Source organism: Papio anubis, chromosome 16, assembly GCF_008728515.1.
Source record: "Papio anubis isolate 15944 chromosome 16, Panubis1.0, whole genome shotgun sequence".
NCBI classification, from domain to species: Eukaryota; Metazoa; Chordata; class Mammalia; order Primates; family Cercopithecidae; genus Papio; species Papio anubis.
Window position 1 is genome coordinate 7022916 of NC_044991.1, and position 23439 is coordinate 7046354.

At 46.3% G+C, this 23439-nt stretch overlaps 1 protein-coding gene across 7 annotated transcripts in view; it reads left to right on the top strand.

Annotated features, from left to right (window-relative positions):
* The window catches only part of EFCAB6 (EF-hand calcium binding domain 6), a 306691-nt gene that overhangs the window by 189609 nt on the left and 93643 nt on the right, over positions 1–23439 (top strand). For all 7 annotated transcript variants that reach the window (XM_003905667.4, XM_031656221.1, XM_021921653.2 and 4 more), the window contains 4 exons: positions 1105–1219; positions 4063–4196; positions 9975–10207; positions 20346–20442. In XM_003905667.4, coding sequence (XP_003905716.2) covers positions 1105–1219; positions 4063–4196; positions 9975–10207; positions 20346–20442 — 579 coding nt within the window. The remainder of the gene's footprint in view (positions 1–1104; positions 1220–4062; positions 4197–9974; positions 10208–20345; positions 20443–23439) is intronic.

Here is a 23439-nt window from a genome sequence, read left to right on the forward strand (position 1 = left end):
TCTTCTGCTGAATGCACTGAGCGCCACTGCACTCCTCCACCTGGAACTTACTCTGACTTCCGGTGATGTCTGCTGACTTTGTTGACGATAACCTGTGTATTCCTCACCTGCTAACACACACTTTCTTTGCAACCCATCAGCAAACCCGGTTCTCCTAGAAAGCATTCCATCCCCTGTTCCCAGTGGGGTTGGTCATCCTGGACATCTTTGGCCCCTTGGTCCATAGATGCATTTAGAACTGTGATTCCGTGTTCTTTCTTGGAGGAAAACCCGTGTTTTCCCATTTGGATTGTGAATACGCTGAGATCAGCAGAGGTGGTGCCTTCCATCTGCCTCTATCCACCCAGCACCCCTTCTGTGGGTGGCTCACATTCGCGCAGGCAGCTCTGTCTGGGTTTTTGGCCAAAGGGCATCATCTTTTCTGTAATTCCTAGGGAGATGTCATCAAGACAATTCCACTTCAGTATTTGCAAGGCAGAGAAGAGTATTTCTTGGGTGCTCCCTCTGCCCCCAGTATACCCAAAACTGAAACAGTAGGTCATGTGTTTTGGAGGGAAGGAATCAGGAATAACTTTCCGTGAGTGGACTAGCATATGGAGAAGAAAAAATAGCGTTCATGGATGCCCCCCCCATTAAAAAAAACACAGCTGCTTTTCATGTAAACTGGGATCATAATGAAACTTGAGTGAAAATTTCAGTTTTCCCTCCTCAAACTACCTTGCTTGCTTTATTTTGTTTTCTTGAATATATGTGAACATAAACCTGATGTATGAGACTCTAAAGCCACGGCAGTAACAAGTGTGGCTTTGGGTATCTTGGATGGCACAGCTTGGAAAAGTCTGCAGTAGCGCCTGTGGGCCCGAGCACCATGCTGACTGCGCCACTTGTCCCTTTGTTCACTTACTCACCCAACAAACACAAGCCTTGTGCAAGGCCCAGGGACACAGCAGACTCGGTCCTACCCTCTGGCAGCCTGTGGGTGGGGTCAGGTAAGTAACCATCATGGGCCCTGCTGTGAGCCGGCGCAGGGGCAGGAGGTGCTCGGGGAGTAGTGACCCGCGGAACCACCTAACGCCTCTCCACCCTCCCTCTCTCCCTCGTCAGGTACTGGAAGACACTGGGATGCCCATGGACGATGAGCAGTATGCCCTGCTGACCACTAAAATAGGCTTTGAGAAGGAAGGGATGAGCTATCTTGATTTTGCGGCAGGATTTGAAGGTAGCTAACGGCCAGGTCCATACCCTGTGGGATGCGTCCTGGGTGACACCGCACGTCTTTGGTAGCAGTGCTACCAGGTCACTTGGGTTGAAGTAGCGTAAGCTGTGATGTTGAAACGAGGTGTCTTCCGGGGCTACAAACAACCGTTTTTGTTTAATTTTATCTGACCATGTTCAGAACTGTGAGTGCAGAACTGTGCCTGAAAGAGTCTTCTACAAACTCAGAGCACAAATGGTTCCGAAAGTTTGTGCCCCAAAGTCTGTTTCTTGAATCATACCCCACAGCCTTTAAGATTTTCCCCTAATGTAGTTGCTGGTTATCTGTAATTAACAATACCACATACAGGCAAGACAAATATTATTCCTCCCTGTGGACAGAGAATGATGCAGAGGCTCTAAAAGGCCACCCAGCCACACCGCCCGCCTCACCCTCCACCAGTTGTTAGGAACCCATCTTTGTGCCGTATGCTGGGGCCGCCTCGCCACTCACTGATGCTGCTTTCTCACACACCAAAGATATTTTGGTAGACAAACAAGCCCTCTAGAGAAGCTGCAGAAATCACACAGGTATCTCAGTGGAATACTCTTCTCTTTTGCTGCAAATACCCTGCAGGCTGGCCAGGCGGAATGCAGGAGCCCCGCGCATTTTCCATTTTCCCGGCCTTGGGTCTGCAGGTGACTGTGTAAGGTGGTGAGTTTCCCAGAGACTCAGGCTGGATCCTCACCAAGGTCCCCCAGCCTTGCCAGACTGTCATTTGCCACCTTTAAACAGAGAGCTCTCACACCCCTGAAAAATGGCATCATGAGAAGCCAGAGCATTTTAGAATTTCGCCACTGTCTCTGGCTAGGTGTTTTGATATTTTTTAAGGAAAATAAGAAGGAGAAGGAACTCACCTGTATTTAAATGACTGCGTCCCACCTGCCAGGTGCATTCATTTTTCAGGTGAGGAAATTGGGGCCCAGGGCACATAGTGCTGGCAAAGCCGTCACAGCTGGAACTGGACTCTGTCTCCATCACCTGCTTCCGGCTTCCTGGCTGCCCATGTTCTCCTCTTACTTCCTCTCCTCCTCTCCCTGCCTGTCTCCTCCCTGCCCCTGTAAGCTGCTTTCTCACACGTGAAGAATTCTAGCATGGTGGGGAGTGAGGCCCTGTGTGGCCCCTGCTAGGGGTCAGGGGTTGTGGCAGAGGGGTCAGGCGGTGGGGTGGGGGTGTTCTCTGCCGGGCAGTAAGGAGCCGGAGGGAGGCCACTTGCAGCCTCTGCAGTGAGGCAGATGAGGCAGAAGCCAGGCTCAAGAGGGGCAGAGGATGCCCATGAGCTTGGGGTACCCTCTCCCCCATCCATCTGCCCACCACACCAGGGGAAGGGCGCAGGAGCAACAGGTGCAGAGAACCACGTCTGGAACCAAGTCCCTGGTGTGTAGCCTGGCTTTGACACAAGGTCACACTCAGATGACCCCAGCCAAATGGAAACGGGGTAGACATGGAAGGTTTTGTGTTTGTTTGTTTTTGTTTCTGTTTTTGTTTTTTTGAGACAGAGTCTCACTCTGTCACCAGGCTGGAGTGCAGTGGCATGATCTCAGCTTACTGCAACCTCGGCCTCCTGGGTTCAAGCGATTCTCCTGCCTCAGCCTCCCGAGTAGCTGGGGCTACAGGCATGCACCACCACGCCCAGCTAATTTTTGTATTTTTAGTAGAGACGGGGTTTCACCATGTTGGCCAGGATGGTCTCGATCTCTTGACCTCATGATCTGCCCGCCTTGGCCTCCCAAAGTGTTGGGATTACAGGCGTGAGCCACCACGCCTGGCCGACATGGAGTTTTTAAGGAGAGACTACACTTCCTTCTTTAATTTTAGGGGAGAGAGAGGGCGTAGATAGTAGGGAACCAACTGGGTCTTAGTATCAGAGGACCTGAATTCAGCTGTGCTGTCCACGAGCTCTACCTCCCAGGTGAGCTGGGGACCCCCGAGCCTCACCGCCCTGTAGGTAAAGTGCAAGGGATGATAGGTTTTCTTGTGTGTAAACAAACATGAGGACCTTCTCCTGAGCATTGCTGGAAGGACCAAGAAACAGATGAAGGCCTCAGCATGTTACTTAACAGATACATGGTCAGGAAATAGCTGCTGAACTAATGAATGTTGAATGAATTCTATATTCTTGTCTTTAGGACATGATTCCAGGAAACAAAAAAGAGGCAGGAATTCTCATTCTCCTCCTCTGGGAATTGGGAGATGAACAAGAGACACAGGACAAGTAAACATGCCAGGGTGCCAAGTGTGGTCTGTGAGGGTGAAAGGAGGCCCCACAGTCTGGAGCACGGTTCCTCCTGGAAGAGGAGGAAAGTGTCTGAGAACTGAAGGAAAAGAAACTAGATAGTAAGAAAGTCAATGCTGTGTTCAACTCACAGGAGGATACTGTATGGGGCTTCAACAGGATTTGGGACAGGCAGAGATAAAATGTTGGTGTAGAAATGAAGCTGGTGGGCCGGGCATGGTGACTCACACCTGTAATCCCAGCACTTTGGGAGGCTGAGGCAGGCGGGTCATCTGAAGTCAGGAGTTTGGCCAACATGGTGAAACCCTGGCCAGCCTGGCCAACATGGTGAAACCCTGTCTGAACTGAAAGTACAAAAATTAGCCAGGCGCGATGGCGGATGCCTGTAATCCCAGCTACTCAGAAGGCTGAGGCACAAGAATCTCTTGAACCCAGTAAGCAGAGGTTGCAGTGAGCTGAGATTGCACCACTGTACTCCAGCCTGGGCAACAAGAACAAGACTGTCTCAAAAAAAAAAAAGAATGAAGCTGATGGGCCCTAGTGGAAACCCTGATCTTTGTCACTGTTCCAGATCCTCCAATGAGAGGGCCGGAAACCACTCCACCGCAGCCTCCAACTCCTTCAAAAAGTTACGTGAACAGCCATTTCATCACCGCGGAAGAATGCCTGAAGCTTTTCCCCAGGAGGTTGAAGGAGTCATTCCGGGTAAACTGTGACTGTCTGGCACTGGGCTTCTCTAGGCTTCCCCTGCTCTCAACCATGCAGCCCAAGTGGGTGTGAGTCCTGGTGCAGGTCGTGTCCCGGTCAGCCCGAGGGGCACAGAGCATTTCCCTCTGCAGACCCAGCATTGGTCAGAGAGAGGTGTGTAGGGAGGAAGGGGCTTCTTCCCTCCCTGAGGGACCCCTATGGACGCTTTGCTGGCAGAAGGGTAAGGAGACCCTTTTCATAAGAGGTGGGTGTTGGTGGGGAAGAAGCATGACAACCCATGGTACAGTGACTGTGAAACCCGTTCATCCATTCCCTCATTGATTCCCTCATCCATTCACCCACCAAACAAGTGTTACACACTTACTGTGTGCTAGAATCTGTGCTAAATGCTGTGGATGAAAGCTACCAGCCCCGCCCCAGGGAGCTCCGTCTAATCCCAGACACAGATGGTAAACAGACAAGTCATATTCATAGTAACTGGCTGTCGTCGAAGGAACTGGAGCATCCTCTGAGGACACAGGGAAAAGAGCCCTTTAAGGAAGATTTCCCTGGAGGAGCTGTCCCCCACACTGAATCATAAGACCTAAGCATGGGCTGGCTAGGAAAGGAGGGAGCAAGCCTTAGATGAGGCAGCCTGAGCCAGGCCAGGACAGACAAGGCATGGGCTCTAGGGAAAAGCATACGGCTTGTCGTGGTGGAGGTGTGCATGGTGCATGCAAGTAACAGACAAAACAGAAGTAGACAGCAGCCGTTTAAACATAGAGGCCGGTACAGGATGATCTGAGCTCTTTTTGTGATGAGAAGTAAAAGAGGGTGAGTAAAGTTAGGGAGACCAATTCAATAAGCCGAACCTCGAGACAGGGCCAAGGGTACTGGGGAGTTAGACTGCGTCCTCACCCCATGGGTGGAGGGAGCCCATCCGGAGGGAGCACAGCTGGAGGCAGGATGGAGATGGGTGAAATCCAGAAGGGAAGGGGCAGGCAAGACACTGGGTATCAGAGCAGCCTCGGGGGCTGTGGGGAGGGCAGCACCCCATTTCCTGTGCTCTGAGGCATCCTCCGCAGACTGATCACCCCTGGAGATTCATTTTGGTTACCAGGCTCCCATTTCAACATGCATTTATGTTTATGATGGCAGCCCAGCTCAGACTTTCCAGCAGGGTTCAGACTTTGAACATTCTATCCAGTTTTCAGAGCGTGCATTCTGATTTTTGGTTTGAGCAAATATGATCGCCATATGCATACATGGAGAAGGAATGGTCCTTATGATCTCATCCAGGCTAATGGCCGGCCAAGAGAAGTACTCTGGAACCACTGGCCTGTGGGCTCCAGCGTGGAAGAGGAAGGGGTCATTTAGGTGGGGAGTGCCTGGTCCTCCAAAGGAAAGCCAGGCTGGGTGGGAGGCAGCGGCCATTGCAGGGAGAGAGGGCAGAGGGTAGGCAAAGGCTCCAGGAGCAGACACCCCTCTGTGCTGGCTGGCAGGGCACCCTAACTGCAGAGGCCTGGCAGCTGCCTCCCTGCACTTGGCCCATTGCATTGCAGTCCCCCACGCTGTCCCCTCTCTCAGGCTGTCTCCTCTCCCTCACACACTCCTCGCATCTCCCAGTGGGGGCCGTTGGAAGCCCAGCTCCACGCCGCACCATTGCTTTCCTATCTTTACGAGCAGAGAAGCTTGGCTACAGTGAACATATATCCTGTGTTTTCCAAAATGATCTTTATTATAGATAATTAAATAATGAATTCATTCAACAGACCATCACCGACACCCACTCTATCCCACTAGAGAATTTGTAAGCTAGTGGGTGAAACAGAGGAGTGAACCCCTAATTGCCAGTTTTTATGTGAGACAGGCTGGATGTGGGTTATGTCTGGGGCTCATGAGGACTTGGCTTGTGTCCTTGCAGGTATATGCAAAGTGAACAAAGCACGGGTCTCAATTTTTAAATGGGATGGTACAGTCACTTTTTTTGATAGAGATGAAGTCTTGCCATGTTGCCCAGGCTGGTCTCAAACTCCTGGGCTCCAGTGATCCTCCCACCTCAGCCTCCCAAAGTGCTGGGATTACAGGTGTAAGCCACGGTCCCTGGCTTCATATATCTTTTAGAAACAAAAAGGATAAACCTATCAACCCACAAATAGGGTCACAGTACACTCAGTTCTCTGCAACTTCACTTTCCACTTCACAATTCGCCTTGGACCCCTGGTCCTCGCAGGATGGTCTCGTCCATGTGCATCTCTGACCAGAGCACCCACTGTGCTATCAGGATATGCCCTGCTCCCGCCTGGCCTGCCCAAAGGATCTCTCGCCTCCTCACCCTTTCCTGCCTCTCAGCCTTCGCACATTCTGTTCCTTTGCTTGGATGGCACCTCCCCTTTGATCAGCGAACTCCTCCCCAAGCTTCTGGTCCTTCTTGAGCCCTTCACATCAGCTGAGAGGTTGGCCACTGCACATTCCCCTCTCTCCTCACGTCCCTCCCAGCACGCAGCCCACAGGCTGCTGCAGCTGGATTCAACAGTGAACCCCGAGCCATCTCTACATCATCCACCACAGTAACCCAAGGGGCTGCCACAGGGGCTGCCACAGTGCCTGCCACACTGCACATGACCAATTTGTATTTGCTGACCGAGCACACCACACCTGATGCCAGGCAGTGAACTGGAGGACCACACACAGGGCCTCATGTATTCTGACACCTGCAACCACCTGTCAAATAGGTTTAGTGTTCCCGTGTTACAGCTGGAGATACTGAGGGTCAGAGACGGGGAGAAAGTGACCCAAAGCCACCTCTCTAGTACATGGCGCCGTCAGGAGCTGAAATAACGCCGGCTTGATTCCAAAGCCTCTGTACTACCCACCAACATTGGGGAAGCTGAAGACTGAGGTTTGAGGAGTGATTAGTTTATAAACTTGTGAAGATTAGCCATGTATGATCTCATAGCATCTAGATTGTCCCTCGAGTCCAGAATCCAGGCTGGCCCCACACAGCCCTTACACCTCTGTCCCTGCAGTAATCACACTGGATTGCCATGATTTGCTTCCTGTCTTGCTTCCCTAGTAGACGGTGAGGACCTGGGTGTCAGGGGCCATGTTACAGTTATGGTGTCTCTGTACCCAGCAGAGTGCTCAGTGCCTAGGAAATGCTGCTCCTTCATGTCCAGAAGCCCCCTCTCACAGACGTTGTGGTGAGCATGGCTCGGGGAGCTGGGGCTGCAACAGGGAACAGATCAGAGCCCAGCCTCGCGCTTATGTTCTAGGGGCAAGTGCAGTGGACACAGAAACCTCTACTAGGGTCGGGCGCGGTGGCTCACGCCTGTAATCCCAGCACTTTGGGAGGCCGAGACGGGCGGATCACAAGGTCAGGAAATCGAGACCATCCTGGCTAACATGGCGAAACCCCGTCTCTACTAAAAAATACAAAAAACTAGCCAGGCGAGGTGGTGGGCGCCTATAGTCCCAGCTACTCGGGAGGCTGAGGCAGGAGAATGGCGTGAACCTGGGAGGTGGAGCTTGCAGTGAGCTGAGATCCAGCCACTGCACTCCAGCCTGGGCGACAGAGTGAGACTCCGTCTCAAAAAAAAAAAAAAAAGTAAAAAGAAACCTCTACTAGGTCAGGTGGTAACATGTGCCAAAGAGAAAAGTAGAGGATCGTGGGAGGCCACAAGCCTGTCAGGGCTGGTGCCACTGTACAGAAGAGTCAGGAAGTGCCTCTCTGGAGAGGGGACACTCGGACAGAGTCATGAAGGAGCCAGAGCCCTGCGGACACTGGAGAGGGCTCCCTGAAACACCCTGAAGCAGGCTTGGCCTGTTCAAAGAACAGCGAGGGGATGGGTGGGATGGGGGTGTAAACGGGTTTGTGGACCACAGCCAGGCCTTGGCCTTAGACTCTGAGTGAGATGGAGAGTCAAGGGGGGTGAGCAGAGGTGCCTCATGCATGACGTCGGCTGTAAGGGTTTGCTTGGGGATGATTGCACAGAGCAGAGGCCACGGAGCCGATGATGGCAGCTGGGAGCCGTCGCAAGGTTCCTGCAGGAGTCCAGCAGCCTTGGGTGGGGGCCGAGGTGGTAGGCCTCGGAGAAAGGGTTCAGTGCTAATGCACTCTGAAGGGAGAGCCAGCGGGATGTGTGGGCAGACTGGATGTGGGGGTGAGAGGAAGCCAGGGCTCAGAAGGGCTCCCAGGTTTGTGTCTGAGCAACTGGCAGGAAAGAGCTCCACTTACTGGGATGGGAAGACTTGGGAGGAGCAGGGTGGGCACAGGGGGTGGATGTCAGGAGTTTGATTTGGGCCATGTTCAGTTTGACATCCCAGAGAAAATGCTCCCAAACCACTGGAGATGTGAGGCTGTGGGTAGGGGGTCTTGGGGCTGGCAGTGTAGAGGGAATCATCAAGAAACAGATGGGCCTGCACCCTGGGAGGCCCCCTCTGGCAGAGTTAGACATCAGCCTCCCTGCCACACTATATTGTCTCCCAGAGGCAGGGGCAGCATCTTTTAAATTGATTTCCACAGTATTCAGCATGGCAATTGCACATATTAGGTGCTGAATAATTTTTGGTGAATGAATACATGAGTGAATACAGAGAGAGCTTTCCACAAAATCCCTACACATTTGCATGAGACACTTGGGGTCACAGCAGGTCTTGCCTGATATCCTAAGTAACCTCTGTGGGAGAAGGCTGTAATAAGAGGGGACAAGAGCAATGCCGCCAGAACAGCCAGGTAACTCCCAGGTGAGGGGCTGCGTCAGGTGCCGATGGAACGAGGTGGGTTGGGGCCACATCAGCAACTTTTCAGTCCTGAGACCCGGGAAGCAGGTGCATGCGGGAAACAGGCATCAGCCCTGGGCAGAGCCTTGCACTTGCTCTACGATCTTAGGCAAATGGCAAGCGCAACAAACAGCATTTTAGAGTGCCAAGAAAGCCAGTCTCATTCTAAGCGCTTTGCATCATTAGCAAATTCACTCCTCACAAACATCCCAAGGAAGCAGGGACTATCATAGTCCCCATTTTACAGACGAGAAAACAGAAGCACCGCAAGGTTAACTATCTCACCCACGGTCGCGTTGCTAGTAAGTGGCAGAGCTGGGGTTTGCAACTGAGCCACCTGCCTGCAGAGTGCATGCTCTGTCATGCAGCAGGGTCTCTAGTCACGGGTTCCCTGGGAACCCTGAGCCTCTGTTTCCTCATCTGCAAAATAGGAATCCCTGTGCCCTCCAACCAGCGCGATGGGCTGAGCGGAAGTCCTTCGGATGTGGCAGGTTTGTGGATCCCAGACATGGCTGATCTCTATCACGGTCATCGAAACAGAGGCCTGGCCTTCGGGTGGCTCCTTGCCTGAGATTCAGTGCGGTATTTGTTTGCCTGTAGACAGAAGCAGCCAAACATGATGAAAGTGATATAAAAAATTGCGAGCAGGATGTTCATACACACCAGAAACCTCCAGCACTTTCTCCTTCCCTTCCTTCCTGGACTAGAAGTTTAAGCTCCACAAACCAAGTGTGTGGAAGGAAAAGAAAAGCAGTCTGTTCCTTTCCCTGAACTCTTAGCATTCAAAGAGGATTGTTTATATCCCCTGGCTAGCTGGAGAGCTTTATAATTTCTTGGGAAAAGCAAAGCATGGTGAGGATATTCCTGGAACAGCCGAGTCTCTAAAAGCAATAGTCAGGGCCCAGCCAAGCTGCCTCTCCTTGCGTGGAGATGAGGCTGTACACGTGGAGGTTTGCATGTGTTGCCGTTCGGGGCTCACGGAGAAGGGCTTTGACTTGTGTGTTTTGTTTTTAGGACCCCTACTCTGCCTTCTTTAAAATAGACACTGACAGGGATGGCATAATCAACATGCATGACCTTCACAAATTGCTCATGCACCTACTGTTTAATCTCAGAGACGACGAATTTGAGCGCTTCCTTGGCCTTCTTGGCTTGAGACTTAGTGTCACTTTAAATTTTCGGGAATTTCGAAATTTGTGTGAGAAGAGATCACTGAAAACAGATGAAGCACCTCAAAGACTCATTAGGTAAGAAGGCAGCACGGTTCCGTGTCTTTGATATATGCCGGCCCGTGCCACTGTGATGTCCGGTATTTCCATGGTGTCCGCAAAGGGATGCCAAGAATGGAGTGATTGTTTTCTTCTTTTTCTTGGTTCAGAAAAAGTCATTCGAGGAATATGCATTCAGTGTAGAACAACCAGAAAATACAGCCCTAGTCTTACCACCTGTGAGCATCATTTTATATTTTACTGGGTATCATTTCAGTCTTTTTTCATATGCATATACTTACATATGTGTGTGTGACACACTTATATAAATATATACATATATATGTGTATGTCTTTTTTCATATGCATATACTTATATATTCATATGTATATGAAAAAATGTATATACACACATACATACATATACTTATTTTTCTATGTATTAATCTGGGTTCAAAAATATATGCTTTTTGCTCAGTCCTTTAAAATTGACACTTAGGAGACCTATGAGCACAGCCTGTCCTCTGTCCAAGGCTGGGCCCGTCCTCTGCAGGGGCAGGCGGAGGGCTGTGCACGAACTCCACGCAGATAAATCTTTGTCAAGTGAACACAGTAACCTTCTTCGGGAACTGATGCCTCCTACCTGCTCTTCACATCCAGATGTTAATCTAGGTGATGGGTGTGAATTTGGGGAACACAGACCGTCTCGTAATAATTGACAGGCGCTGAGAAGCTATCTGTGCCAACTGCCTCAGGGGACGCAAGAACCTCCTCCAGACCCTCCCCGGGCAGTGCTGCCCCCTAGGCCCCTGCCCAGCCTATATGGCCTCACTCCCAGCCAGGAGAATCTCAGTGTCCAGCTGAGCTCCAACTCAGTGTTGTCTCCCAGGGAGCACGTACACTCCTTGAAGGCACAATGGGGCTACCATCCAACCCCATCCAACAGTGGCAGCAGGGGATCGCCTGTCCCCATTGGCTCCCTGCTGAGATCTGCTGAGAGCCGACATGCATGAATGAAGTAGCTAGTCAGCTCCTCCTTGACCAATTATTATTACATGAGTAATTGTGAAATGCTGTGTGCTATGCTAGTACCGAGGTGTGTCTTCTGATGTGATGATACAGCATCATAGTGACACTCACTATGCTGTTTTGCCCTTGAGGCACTCACAGTCCCCAGGGGTTCTAGACATTTATTGCTTCTACCTAGGCAAGGGCAGCTCCCTGAGAATGGAGCCCTGGAAGCCACAGCCACTGTGCCAGACTGTTGTGACACTTGGGTAGGCTGCACAAGGCCCTCTGATCTTGCACGCCGATTCTTCCTCCCGAATTCATAGGTTTTATTTTGTCTACACTAAAAAAAATAAATAAAAAAGCAAGCAATAAAGAAAATGATGATAGCAAAAAGATCATCTAACACGTAAGTTGGACACCTGCTTCCCACGGCTCAGATTCTCAGGAGCTTTAATATGAGACTTCACTGCCTCACATTTAAACAAACAAACACAATTCTTCCCGAAAAATTCTCTGGAGAAAGTTCATTTTCCATTCTCTGCAGAACGAACATGGAAAATTTCAACCACAAAGTGCAGTTTTCCCATTCAGACGACTCAACCTTATTACTTGTATGTATATGCTCATTCATCAAATACTTATTAAGGGCCTAGTATATGCTAGACATTGTCACAGAATTAGATAGTACAACAATGAATAAGACCCAGATGCTCCTTTGGAGGGGCTCAGGGTCGAGTATAAGGCAGGTACAAAATAGAGGATGACTAAGTGCCACAGGAGCAGGAGGCACCTGTGAGTTGCTCAGGAAAAGGAGGGACATTTGAGCTGGGTCTTGAAGTTTGAGTAAGAGTTTGCCAGGTGCAGGCTAGAGGAAGGGTCATTCCAGGCCAGGGAAGAACATTTGCGAGATCACAGAGGCAGGCGGGGGTGTTGAGCACATTCGGGAAATGGGGAGAGGATGCATGTGTGGGATCCACCTGCATGGTGGGCCTGGTTGGGGAGGAGGCCAGGAGGGCAGGAGGGTAGGCTGTGAAGGACATCACCTTCTATCGGTAGGCAGGGGAGGCGTATGCTATGGAGTGAGGGAGTCACACTGTGCTTTAGAAAGATCTTTCTGTGCCCCAGAGTGGAGTGTGGACACAAAGGAGGAGAGGCTGCAGCCCAGTGAGACCTGGCTTGGTCCCCGGGGTCTGGTGGATCCAAACCAAGGCACTGCTTCAGAAAGCTAAGCCCCCCTTGGCCAGGCGCTGTGCTGTGTTTCCTGAAGACATGTCCTTTAATACCCCAGCAGCCCTGAAAGAAGGCATTCCCAGCTAGCTTCACAGATGAAGGAGTGGGGTCTCAGAGAACAGTTGAAGATGTGTCCACAAGGACACAGATAATGAGCAGTGGGGCAGGCATTTGAGGCCAGGAGCTTGTTGGGAGGGGCTACCTCCTCTGCCTGGAAAGCCTGCCCTATTCCACCTCCACCACCACGCAGACCTGGATACCACCCCTTTCTAGAAGCCTTCCTGCCCTCTTGGTTGGGCCCCTCTGCTCTCTGGGTCTTCACTTTCCACCCACATCATAAAAACACAATACTTTGGAAAACGTTGAGAGTTCATAACCTTGCTGAAAAGAGGACACTATCTTGTTAGCTTCATAACTGCGAAACATTTTCATTTTAAGATATATAAATACCAAGTAGAATGATTGGTCCAATGACTTATTCCTTTTTTTTTCTACTTCTTCAATTCCCTTCCAGTCCTTATTTAAAACACACTTGCCTTGACCATTTATCCACTTACAGCCTGCATGGAGTACATTTTGATGCACAAACGTCCTAAAAGATGAAAGAAAATTCTCATGTGTCCTTTTAGCAAAATTAGATAGTCCATCGCCAAATACCGCATGATCAGCTCCTTCGTGTTGGATGACTAACTGAATGAAAATACCAAATTTCCTTTCTATCCTTAGAAATATATCATTCAGTCATCAAGCGCTTTGGCTGATGTGATCAATGTCACCATCATCTTTGGAATCTAGAGTGCTGTTCTGTCTCTATATGCCTTTCTCTTCTGAATCATCTCATAATTGTGAAATCTCTTCCTATCTCAGATTTTCTTCCCTTAGCCATTTGGGCATAAAGAAGGAATTCTGAATTTCCAGCTGCATTCAGTGAAATCTAATACAACACCCCAAGCATGGTGTCGTTGTCTTCTTTTATACACTCTTGAGAAATACTGTAGAACTTTGGGCACTGCAGCAAGAACACTGAAGGGTGACGTCCTAGTGGTGGTTCATTTCAACAGGTGATTCTATCATTTTGGTTTTGTTGTTCTCTCTCTCTCTCTCTCTCTCTCTCTCTCTCTCTCTTTGGCAAAGCTGGGAACAGTTGAAGAGTAATAATGAAATATTTAGGATAATATAGTATATTATTTAGGTTAGATATAGTAAGATTAAAATCAACATCACTAAGACCACATAACTTGTCATAGATATATAAGAGGGTTTAATGGATTCAGATGATAATTGCAAAATAGAATGAATTGTTTGTTTGTTTTGAGACAGAGTTTCGCTCTTGTCACCCAGGCTGGAGTGCAATGGCGCCATCTCGGCTTACTGCAACCTCCGCCTCCTAGGTTCAAGCGATTCTTCTGCCTCAGCCTCCCAAGTAGCTGGAACTACACGCCCGGCTAATTTTTTGTGTTTTTAGTAGAGACGGGGTTTCACCATGTTGGCCAGGCTGGTCTCAAACTCCTGACCTCAGGTGGTCTACCTGCCTTGGCCTCCCAGATTGCTGGAATTACAGGCATGAGTCACTGCACCTGGCCAGAATGAGCTTTATTTTATTAAAAAATAATAATAATAAATAAAATAAGTGATTTATTTTGGAAGACATCTAAGAATAATAAAAGTCATTAATACCAATCGTGATTTTGGTAACATGGCCCTGTTAACCTCATAAAATGACTTAGGAATATTCCTTTCTCTTCCATTTTCTGTATTGTGTAGAATTGTTATTCTTTCTTAGACATTTGATTGAATTAACCAGTGAAGTCATCAAGTCCTGGAACGTCCTTTGTTGGAAGGTTTGTAACTATAAATCCAGTTAATTTAATAGTTATTGGATTATTCAGAGTTTCTATTTCGTCTCAAGTGAGTTTTGCTAATTTGCATCTTTCAAGATGTTGGTCATCAGAGTTGTCAAATTCATGGAATTAATATGGTTCATAATGTTCTTTTATTGTTTTTTAAGTATCTGTGAAGTATTTAGTGAGATTCCTTATTTCATTTATGACTTTCATAGTTGATCTCTTTTCTCCTTTCTTCTTCAGCTCAGCTAAGTCTTCTCACTTTCATAGATCTTTTAAAAGAACTAGCTTTTGTTTTATTGATTTTTCTCTATTTTTCTGATTTCAATTTTATTGATTTTTGGTCTTTATTATTTCCTTCTTTCTGCTTGTTTTGGATTCAGTTTCTCTTTTATATTTCTTAAATTGGAAACCCATAGTTTTTATTTGAGTCCTTTTTTCTCTCATATAAACCATTAATGTAATGTATTTCCCTGTAGGCACTGATGTAGCTGCATTTCACAAATTTGGATATGTTGTAGTTTTTATTTCTATTCATTTCAAATTATTTTCTAATTTCCCTTAAGACTTCCTCTTAGATCCATGGATTGTTTAGAAGTGTGTTGTTTAATTTCAAAATATTTGCCTAGTGTTCAGGCCAGATGTGGTGGCTCATGCCTGTAATCCCAGCACTTTGGGAGGCTGAGGTGGGCAGATCCCTTAAGATCAGGAGTTCAAGACCAGTCTAGTCAGCATGGCAAAATCCCGTCTCTACTAAAGAGACAAAAATAAATAAGCCAGCCAGGTGTGGTGGTGGGTGCCTATAATTTCAGCTACTCGGGAGGCTGAGACAGAAGAATTGCTTGAACCTGGGAGGTGGAGATTGCAGTGAGCCGAGGTTGCACCACTGCACTCCAGCCTGGGTGACAGAGTGAGACTCTGTCTCAAAAAAAAAAAAAAAAAAAAAAAGCATAGTGTTTAAATATTGTTCTGTTATTGATTATAATTTAATTCTGTTGTGGTCAGAGAACATATCTTGTGTGATGTTAATTCTTTTTAATTAGTTAAGGTTTGTTTTATGACCCTGGATATGGTCTGTCTTGGTAAATATTCTGTGTATACTTGAAAATAATGTGTATTCTGGTGCTGTTGGGTGGAGTGTTCTGTAAACGTCAGATCAAGTTGGTTATTAGTGTTGTTTAGGTCTTCTATATTCTTGATTATTTTCTGTCTCCTTATTCTATCAATTACTAAGAGAGGAGTGTTGAAGTCTCCAGCAATACTTTTGAGTTTGTCTATTTCTTTTTCTAGTACTATTAATTTATGCTTCATGTATTTTAAACTCTGAGAAAAAAATGTGTATTATAATTTCCTAGGTATTTACCACTTCTGTTGCTATTCTTCTCTTTCTGAAGTTCTAAGTTTCTTTCAGCTATCATTCTTCTTCCCCTGAAGAACTTCCTATAGGACATCTTTTAGAGCAGGTCTGTTGGAGACAAATTGTCTTAGTTTTGTTCAATTTATAATATCTTTATTTACTCTTTATTCTTGAAAGATATTTTTGCTGGATATAGAGTTTGGGGTTGATAATTCTTTTGTTCCAGCACTTTAAAAATGTTGTTCCATGGTCTTATGGCCTCCATAATCTGTGGCAAGAAGTATGCAAATATTCCATTTTCTCATATTTAATATGCCATTTTTCCCAGGCTTCTTTTCTTCTCTTCTCTTTTCTTCTCTTTTTTTAACTAGATCTCTCACTCTGTCACCCAGACTGGAGTGCAGCGGTGCGATCACAGCTCACTGCAACCTTGACCTCCCAGGTCCAAGTGATCCACCTCAGCCTCCCAAGTAGCTGCAATCACAGGTGAGCACCATCATGCCTACATTTTGTATTTTTTCTAGAGACAGGGTCTTGTCATGTTGCCCATGCTGGTCTCGAACTCCTGAGTTCAAGCAATCCTCCCATCTCAGGCTCCCAAAGTGCTTGGATCACAGGCACGAGCCACCATACCAGGCCATTCACACTACTATAGATATTTTTTTTAATCTTTAATTTTTCAGACAATTGAGTATAATTTATGATTTGATTTGTTTGACGGTGGGTTTTTTGGTGGTTTTTGTTTGTTCTTTTTTTTTTAATCTCTTTTTGGATTTACTGAGCTTCTTAAATCTGTAAATTTATGTTTTATGCCAAATTTGTGGTGTTTTCAGCTATTATTTTTAAAAATACTTTTTCTGTACCCATCTTTTTCTTCTCCTTTTGGTACCTCAATGACATGAAGCTTAGACCTTTTGGTTTTGTATCACAGGTTTTGTATCTCTGAGACTATGTTATTTTTATTTTCTCTTTTGTTCAGTATGAGAGATTTCTATTCATGAGTTTTCAAGTTTGCTGACTCCTCTGTCATTCCATTCTGCCGCTGAGCCAATCCAGTGAATGTCATTTCAGTTACTGTATTTTGGTTATTTCCTTTTTCCTTCTTCTTTCTTTCAAGTTTGTTTGCTCTTACTCCATGAATATAATAGCTGCTTTACAATCTGATAATTTCAACGTCTAGTTCATCTTGGGGTTGGTATCTGTTGCCTTTTACCTTGAGCATTATTGAGATTTTTCTGGTTTTTTATATCACTTTGGACTGTATCCTAGATACTTTAACTGTTTTGTTATGACACTCTGGTTCTGTTAAAATCCTCTGTAGTGTGTTGTTTTTTTTTTTTTTTTTTTTGGTCATTATTTTAGCAGGCAATCAGCCTAGTTAGTTTTAGACTGCAAGTCCTAACGTGCCTTCTGTGATTTTAATGTCAATTTTGTTTTCAAAGTCATCGCAGTACTCTTCAGGGAAGCCCACGTGTGCACCACCCAGAAGTCAGTCTTAACTACACAGTAGTCATGTTCTCAAAGCCTGTTGCTATGCTGCTTGGGGTCAGTTCTACACCTGCACACATCAGAGGTGAACCTGGAACTTCCTGCACAGATGTCCCTTCCTCTAACTCTCTCTTCTCTATGATCTCCCCCACACTCTGTAGCCTCTAAGGGCTACTTTTCTGCATCTTCTGGCTAGAAAATCTTAGGTTTTAGCTTATCTGTGTTGCTATTCATGTCTCATGATGAGGCTCACCTTCAGGGCCCTAGTGAGAGGAAAAAAAAAAAAGAGAGAGAGAGAAAATTAACATGGATTTCCCAACATTCCTTGAATCACAGGAACCCTTTTTCTCATTTTTTCTAGTTAGAGAAAATTTTAACGTTTTGGCCACTGCTATCATGGGCACCACTACAAAAGTGCAGTCTCAGAATTGGGCTGGGAGAGTAAACAGAGACAAAAACGGGAATTCCTGCCGCTGTCTCCTGAAGAGGCCCTCCATCCTGTCCTAGCTCTTTGGTCAGAAAGTCAGCCTTTCTTTTGGACCTTTTTCTGTTCACATCTGCTGCACAGTTCCAGAATTAGGACTGCTCTTGACTCTTAAGCTGGGAACATGGGAGGAAAGCCCCATGAAACTCATAACTTTGTCATTCTTCAAGTTTTTATTTCTCTTTCTATTAGCCTCTTATTATTTACCTTTTAGTGTCCTCAGATAGTTGCATTTTGTATTCTGTGTAGGATGTTGGGTTGTCGTAAGAAGGAGAGAAAGGGTGAAGTGTGCCTACTCCATCCTAACTGGGACCGGAAGCACCTCCCAAGACCCTGGTACTGCCTGGATGGAGTGTGTTCCCTGAGGTCTTCACGCAGCTGTCAAAGAGCCGCTCCCTGGTCTTCCTGACGAAGTCGCCCCCGCCCCATCATTCTGGGTCCCATGCAGTATCTGAAGTTATCTGAGTCTCTTTCTTTTCTTTTCTTCTTTTCTTTTGTTTTCTATTCTTTTCTTTTCTTTTCTTTCTCTTCTCTTCTCTTCTCTTCTCTTTTCTCTCTCTCTCTCTCTTTTCTTTCTTTTTTTTGAGATGGAGTCTCACTCTGTCACCCAGACTGGAGTGCAGTGGCATGATCTCAGCTCACTGCAAACTTCGCCTCCCAGATTCCGGTGATTCTTCTGTCTCAACCTCCCAAGTAGCTGGGATTATAGGCGTGCACCACCATGCCCAGCTAATTTTTGTATTTTTAGTAGAGACGGGGTTTCACCATGTTGGCCAGTCTGGTCTCGAACTCCTGACCTTGTGATCTGGCCACCTCAGCCTCTCAAAGTGCTGGGATTACAGGCATGAGCCACCGCGCCCAGCCGAGTCACTTATTTTTCTTGTGTGTTTGTTGTAAGTTTCTGCATCACAGTGTAAGCTCCTTCGGAATGTGGACTCTGTCCGCATTGCTAGTCATTGTGTCTGCAGGGCCTAGAGCAGCACATAGCGACTGTTCCTATGAATCTGTGACTGAGGAGCTGGCTGATAGGAAGGAAGGCTGGATCTGACTGATTGTCAAGATTTAACAAGCTGGGCAGTAGGAGAGGAATTAAGTAACCACCGGAAAACCTCCTGATCTCTCGAGAGGGACAAGTATGTAAAATGAGAAAGGGGAAAATAGATGGAAAAGCAGTAGGATTCATTGGTTTGCTCATGGATAATTAAGGAAATAATCAAGCCTTATAACCTGGAAAAGAAATCAGGGTGTGGAAAGCAGGGGGCCTAGGGCTGTTTGGATATGCGTTTCGACAGTGAAATCAACTGGGATCCACTGACTTTGCTGAGATAGCACATGCCCCTCACGGGCTCTCTGACAGCACTTTGGGGAGGCTCAGGTGAGTCCTCTGGTGCAGGTGGGATTTAGGAGGAGTCTAAACGTGAAGGCAGGGCAATAGACATCATTAGGACTTACAGTCCTTTTAAGCAAAAATTGTAAAAATGCAACATAATTCCATCAATCTTCCAAAGCCTTACATGGTCAAGTAGTGAGAGGGGATTGGCTGGTTGAGTTTGGATCCCTTTCCACCCTCGAAATTCCATGATTCTGCAGAGTCCGGTAGGCAGTTGGAGAAAGATGGCACAGAAAAGCAGGTGAGGGTGTAGTACCGGTGGTGCAGACTCATAGGCAAGCAGCGTCAAGGCTGTAGTTGGGGACGTCGGAAGAGATGACCTCTCAGAAGAGAGTGGGGAGAGACAGCACTGTCAAGGGCAGGGGGAGTCAGGTGGAGAAGGAAAATCACAGTGACTGCAGTTTACACTGGCTGGGTGCCAGGGTGGGTGTGCACACGGGCTTTACACATTTTCCTCCATTCCTAATTTGTTCTAGTGCGTGGAAAGATCCAGGGCATCCCAGCCCCTCCAGCCTCAGCCTTTATTGTGCTTTACTGTGGCCTAGCAGGGACCTGTGAGCACAGGGTCTTTTTTTAAGTGTCCATCCTGTGAGTAAATATGACAGAATTTTGATCCTTTTTATTTATTTTTATTTTTGAGATAGAGTCTCGCACTGTCCCCCAGACTGCAGTGCAATGACATGATCTCAGCTCACTGCCAACTCCACCTCCCAGGTTCAAGCAATGCTCCTGCCTCAGCCTCCCGAGTAGCTGGGATTACAGGCATGTTTCTACCATGTCCAGCTCATTTTTGTATTTTTAGTAGAGGCGGGGTTTCACCATGTTTGGCCAGGCTGATCTCGAACTCTTGACCTCAAGTCATCCACCCGCCTTGACCTCCCAAAGTGTTGGGATTACAGGCGTGAGCCAGCACGCCCAGCCCTATCTTTAAATCCTACAATCCTCACCTTGGAAAATGAGCTGAGAAGTTCCCCCAGTGTTTCTCAACCATTTCCTGTAGTCTCCATTATCTCTCCAACTTGCAAATTCAGAAATAAAAGTTTTTAGCTGTTTTCCTCCCAAGACACTTAATGTTACATTGTGTTTTCCCCCTTCTGAGAATAAATGAGCCCTGTTTGTTTTGTGTGCTGAAAAAAAAAAGTTGAATAGCATTTATCTGAAAATAAACAAGGACTTACACAATTTAAGAAGACTTCCCTGACATGCAGCTGGAGAAATAAGACTGTATTTTAAGAATTAAGTTAAACCAGATGTGAAATAACAGACTTTAATGGTATCCTTGAAACAAACAGGGGGGATAGGGAAACCCCTTGGGAGATTAATGAACCCATTAAATTTAAACACAGTTATTTATTATTTTTTTTTCTTTTAAGACCAAAACAGAAGGTCGCGGATTCAGAACTAGCTTGTGAACAGGCTCATCAGTATCTTGTTACCAAAGCAAAAAACAGATGGTCAGACTTGTCTAAGGTAAGAAAATGATTATTTCCTTAAAAGGAAAGAAAATCTATTTCAATGTTTCAAGATCACTGGGATGATGAAGCTGTTCAGATCCAGCTGCTAAGATGGGAAAACAATTCTGTATACCCAGTGTGGGGACTCCTGCTATTCTTAAAAGATTTTTTCAAACTAAATTCTCACATTCAAGGTCAGGTGAGGTTTAGAAAGATAAGGAATTGTTGGAGTTACATGAACAGAAATTCCTGGCATTACCTCAGGCTTGATATGAGTTAAAAATGTATTCGGTTGGTGCAAAAGTCATCACGGTTTTGGCCATTACTTTAATGGAAAAACCACAATTTCTTTTCACCAACCTAACACGTGAAAAATATAAGATGCTGTTGTACTTAATTTTATACAATATAAACATAAATTTTAAAGAACTGTTTCTTCCTGTCTTGCCAAAATTATAGAAGCACATGTATAAGGCAGATACCCTCCATGTATAATCATGTAAACTGTGATTATGGTATTGAGATGGGGCTGTCTAATCCAACAGGGCCAATGACAGCCAGACCTACAGGATAATAGAACTGCACGTGCAAAACCGAGTTTGTCCTGAAATCTAGGCTGTGAGATCACCACTTTATAATGCAACAGGAAGGCAATAGCTTCCCTCTAATAAGTATTTTTAAAACTGCATTATGGAAATAATTTCACATTATTTTGAAAAATATCTCCACTTCGTTTCATTTGGTCATTTTCTTTCTGTGTTTGCTCTTTCTTGGCCTGTGCCCAAAACGAAGGTTTGTCTTTGAAGTGCTGCTGACCTCTTGGGACTGTCTCTACGCAGCCTCCTGTCCCGCTCAGAGTGGACTGTCTGTGCCGCGGCTCTATAGAGTGGACTGTCTGTGCGGTAGACTCCCACACAGGTGGGCCGGTCTGTGCAGCGGGCTCCCAAGTGGGAGCCCGGTCTGTGCCTTCCAGACTCCACAGAGTGGACGGTCTGTGCTGTGGGCTCCATAGAGTCGACTGTCTATATTGTGCCCTCTATGGAGTGAACTGTCTGCGCTGGCCCACGCCAAGCAATCACACAGACTGGAGCTCTGTGTGGCCCACTTTCAGAGCGGCCCTCCAAGTTCAGGGGTTCAGGGCAGGGTCTGCACTAGAAACTGCACCTGACCCAGTGAACACCAGCTGAGAAGAAAGCAGGGTGCACTATTTGGCATCATCCTCCACACCTTCTCTACCAACTTCTCTTTAACCTTCCTCTCACTTGGGTCTGGCTTAAAAAGAGATGAGACCCTTTGCTCTCCAGCCAGCCTTGTCTCTCAGCTGACCCTAGACTCTCTCTTCCTTCCTCCACACTCCCAGTTGCCAATCTTCTCCTGGTCTCTTTCTCCTCCCATCCTGCAGTCTGCCCTCTCAGGACGGTCAGACCAGCCTCCTGGCCCTCATCTGCTGCTGCTGCTCTCTGTGGACCCCAGGGACTCCTGAGGGCCAATTCCAGGGCCCTTTCCAGCTTCATCCTTCCCTGCTTGGATTTATTCAGCACATATTGTGCACCAGTAATGCACTGGGATGTAGTGGTAACCACGGTCATTCTGATCCCATCTCATGGAGATCACGCACCAGTGGAGGTGACAGTCAATGAGCAACAAAGCAGATCAGTGCTGTGAAAAAAATAGTGATAAACACTGTTGGAGGGTGAGTGACAGGTGGGTTGGCAAGGCCTTGGTTTCTGCAGTCAAGCCGTGGAATGAGAGTTCCTGTTGCTCCACATCCTCACTAGCATTTAGTGTTGTCAGTGTTCTAGATTTTGGCCATTCTAATAGGGGTGTAGTGGTATCTCATTGCTGTTTAATTTGCATGTTTCTGATGATATATGATATGGAGCATCTTTTCTTATGCTTATTTGCCATCTTTCCGTATATACTTTAGTGATGTATCTGTTAAGTTTTGGGCCCATTTTTTAATTGGACTGTTTCTTTTCTTCTTCTTGTTGGGTTTTAAGAGTCCTTTATCAGATATATCTTTCATGCATATTTTCTCCCAGTCTGTGGCTTGTCTTTCATTTTCATGACAGTGTCTTTTGCAGAGCAGATATTTTTAATTTTAATGAAGGCCCAGCTCATGAATTCTTTCTTTCTTGGATTATATCTAACAAGTCACTGCCAAACTCAAGATCATCTAAATTTTCTCCTATGTTATCTTACAAGAGTTTTATAGTTTTGTATCTTACAGTTAGGTTTGTAATCCATTTGAGTTAATTTTTGTGAAGGGTATAAGGTCTGTGTCTAGATTCATTTATTTGAAGGTAGATGTCCAATTGTTCCTGCACCATTTGTTGAAAAGACTGCCTTCGCTCTGTTGAATTGCTTTTGCCCCTTTGTCAAGGATATGTTGATTATGTGGGTCTGTTTCTGGACTCTCTATTGTGTTCCCCTGCTCTATTTGTCTTTTCTTTAACCAATATCACTGTCATGATTACTGTAGCTTTATAGTAAATCTTGACATCATGTAGTGTCAGTTCTCCAAGTTTGTTGTTGTTGTTGTTGTTGTTTTTTCAGTATTGTGTTGGCTATTCTAAGTTTTTGCATCTCCATATAAACTAGAGTAAGTTTATGGATCTCTACAAAACAATTTGCTGGGATTTTGATTGGGATTGAATTGAACCTATATTTGATGCTATTGAGCCTTCCTATCCATAAACATGGAATATCTCTATTTAGGTTTTGCAAACATAAAACATTTCTCATCAGAGTTTTGTAGTTTTCATTATATAGCTCTTGCATATAAGAGCTCTTGTAAATAAGACCAGGCTGGTTTGGAATTCCTGGCCTCAAGCGGTCCTCCTACCTCAGCCTCCCAAGTAGCTGGGATAACAGGTGCGCACCACCATTCCTGGCTAATGTTTTATTAGATTTATACCTAAGTATTTCATTTTGGGGGGTGCTAATGTAAATGGTATTGTAGTTTTCTTTAACTTTTATTTTAGGTTCAGGGATACGTGTGCAGGTTTGTTAT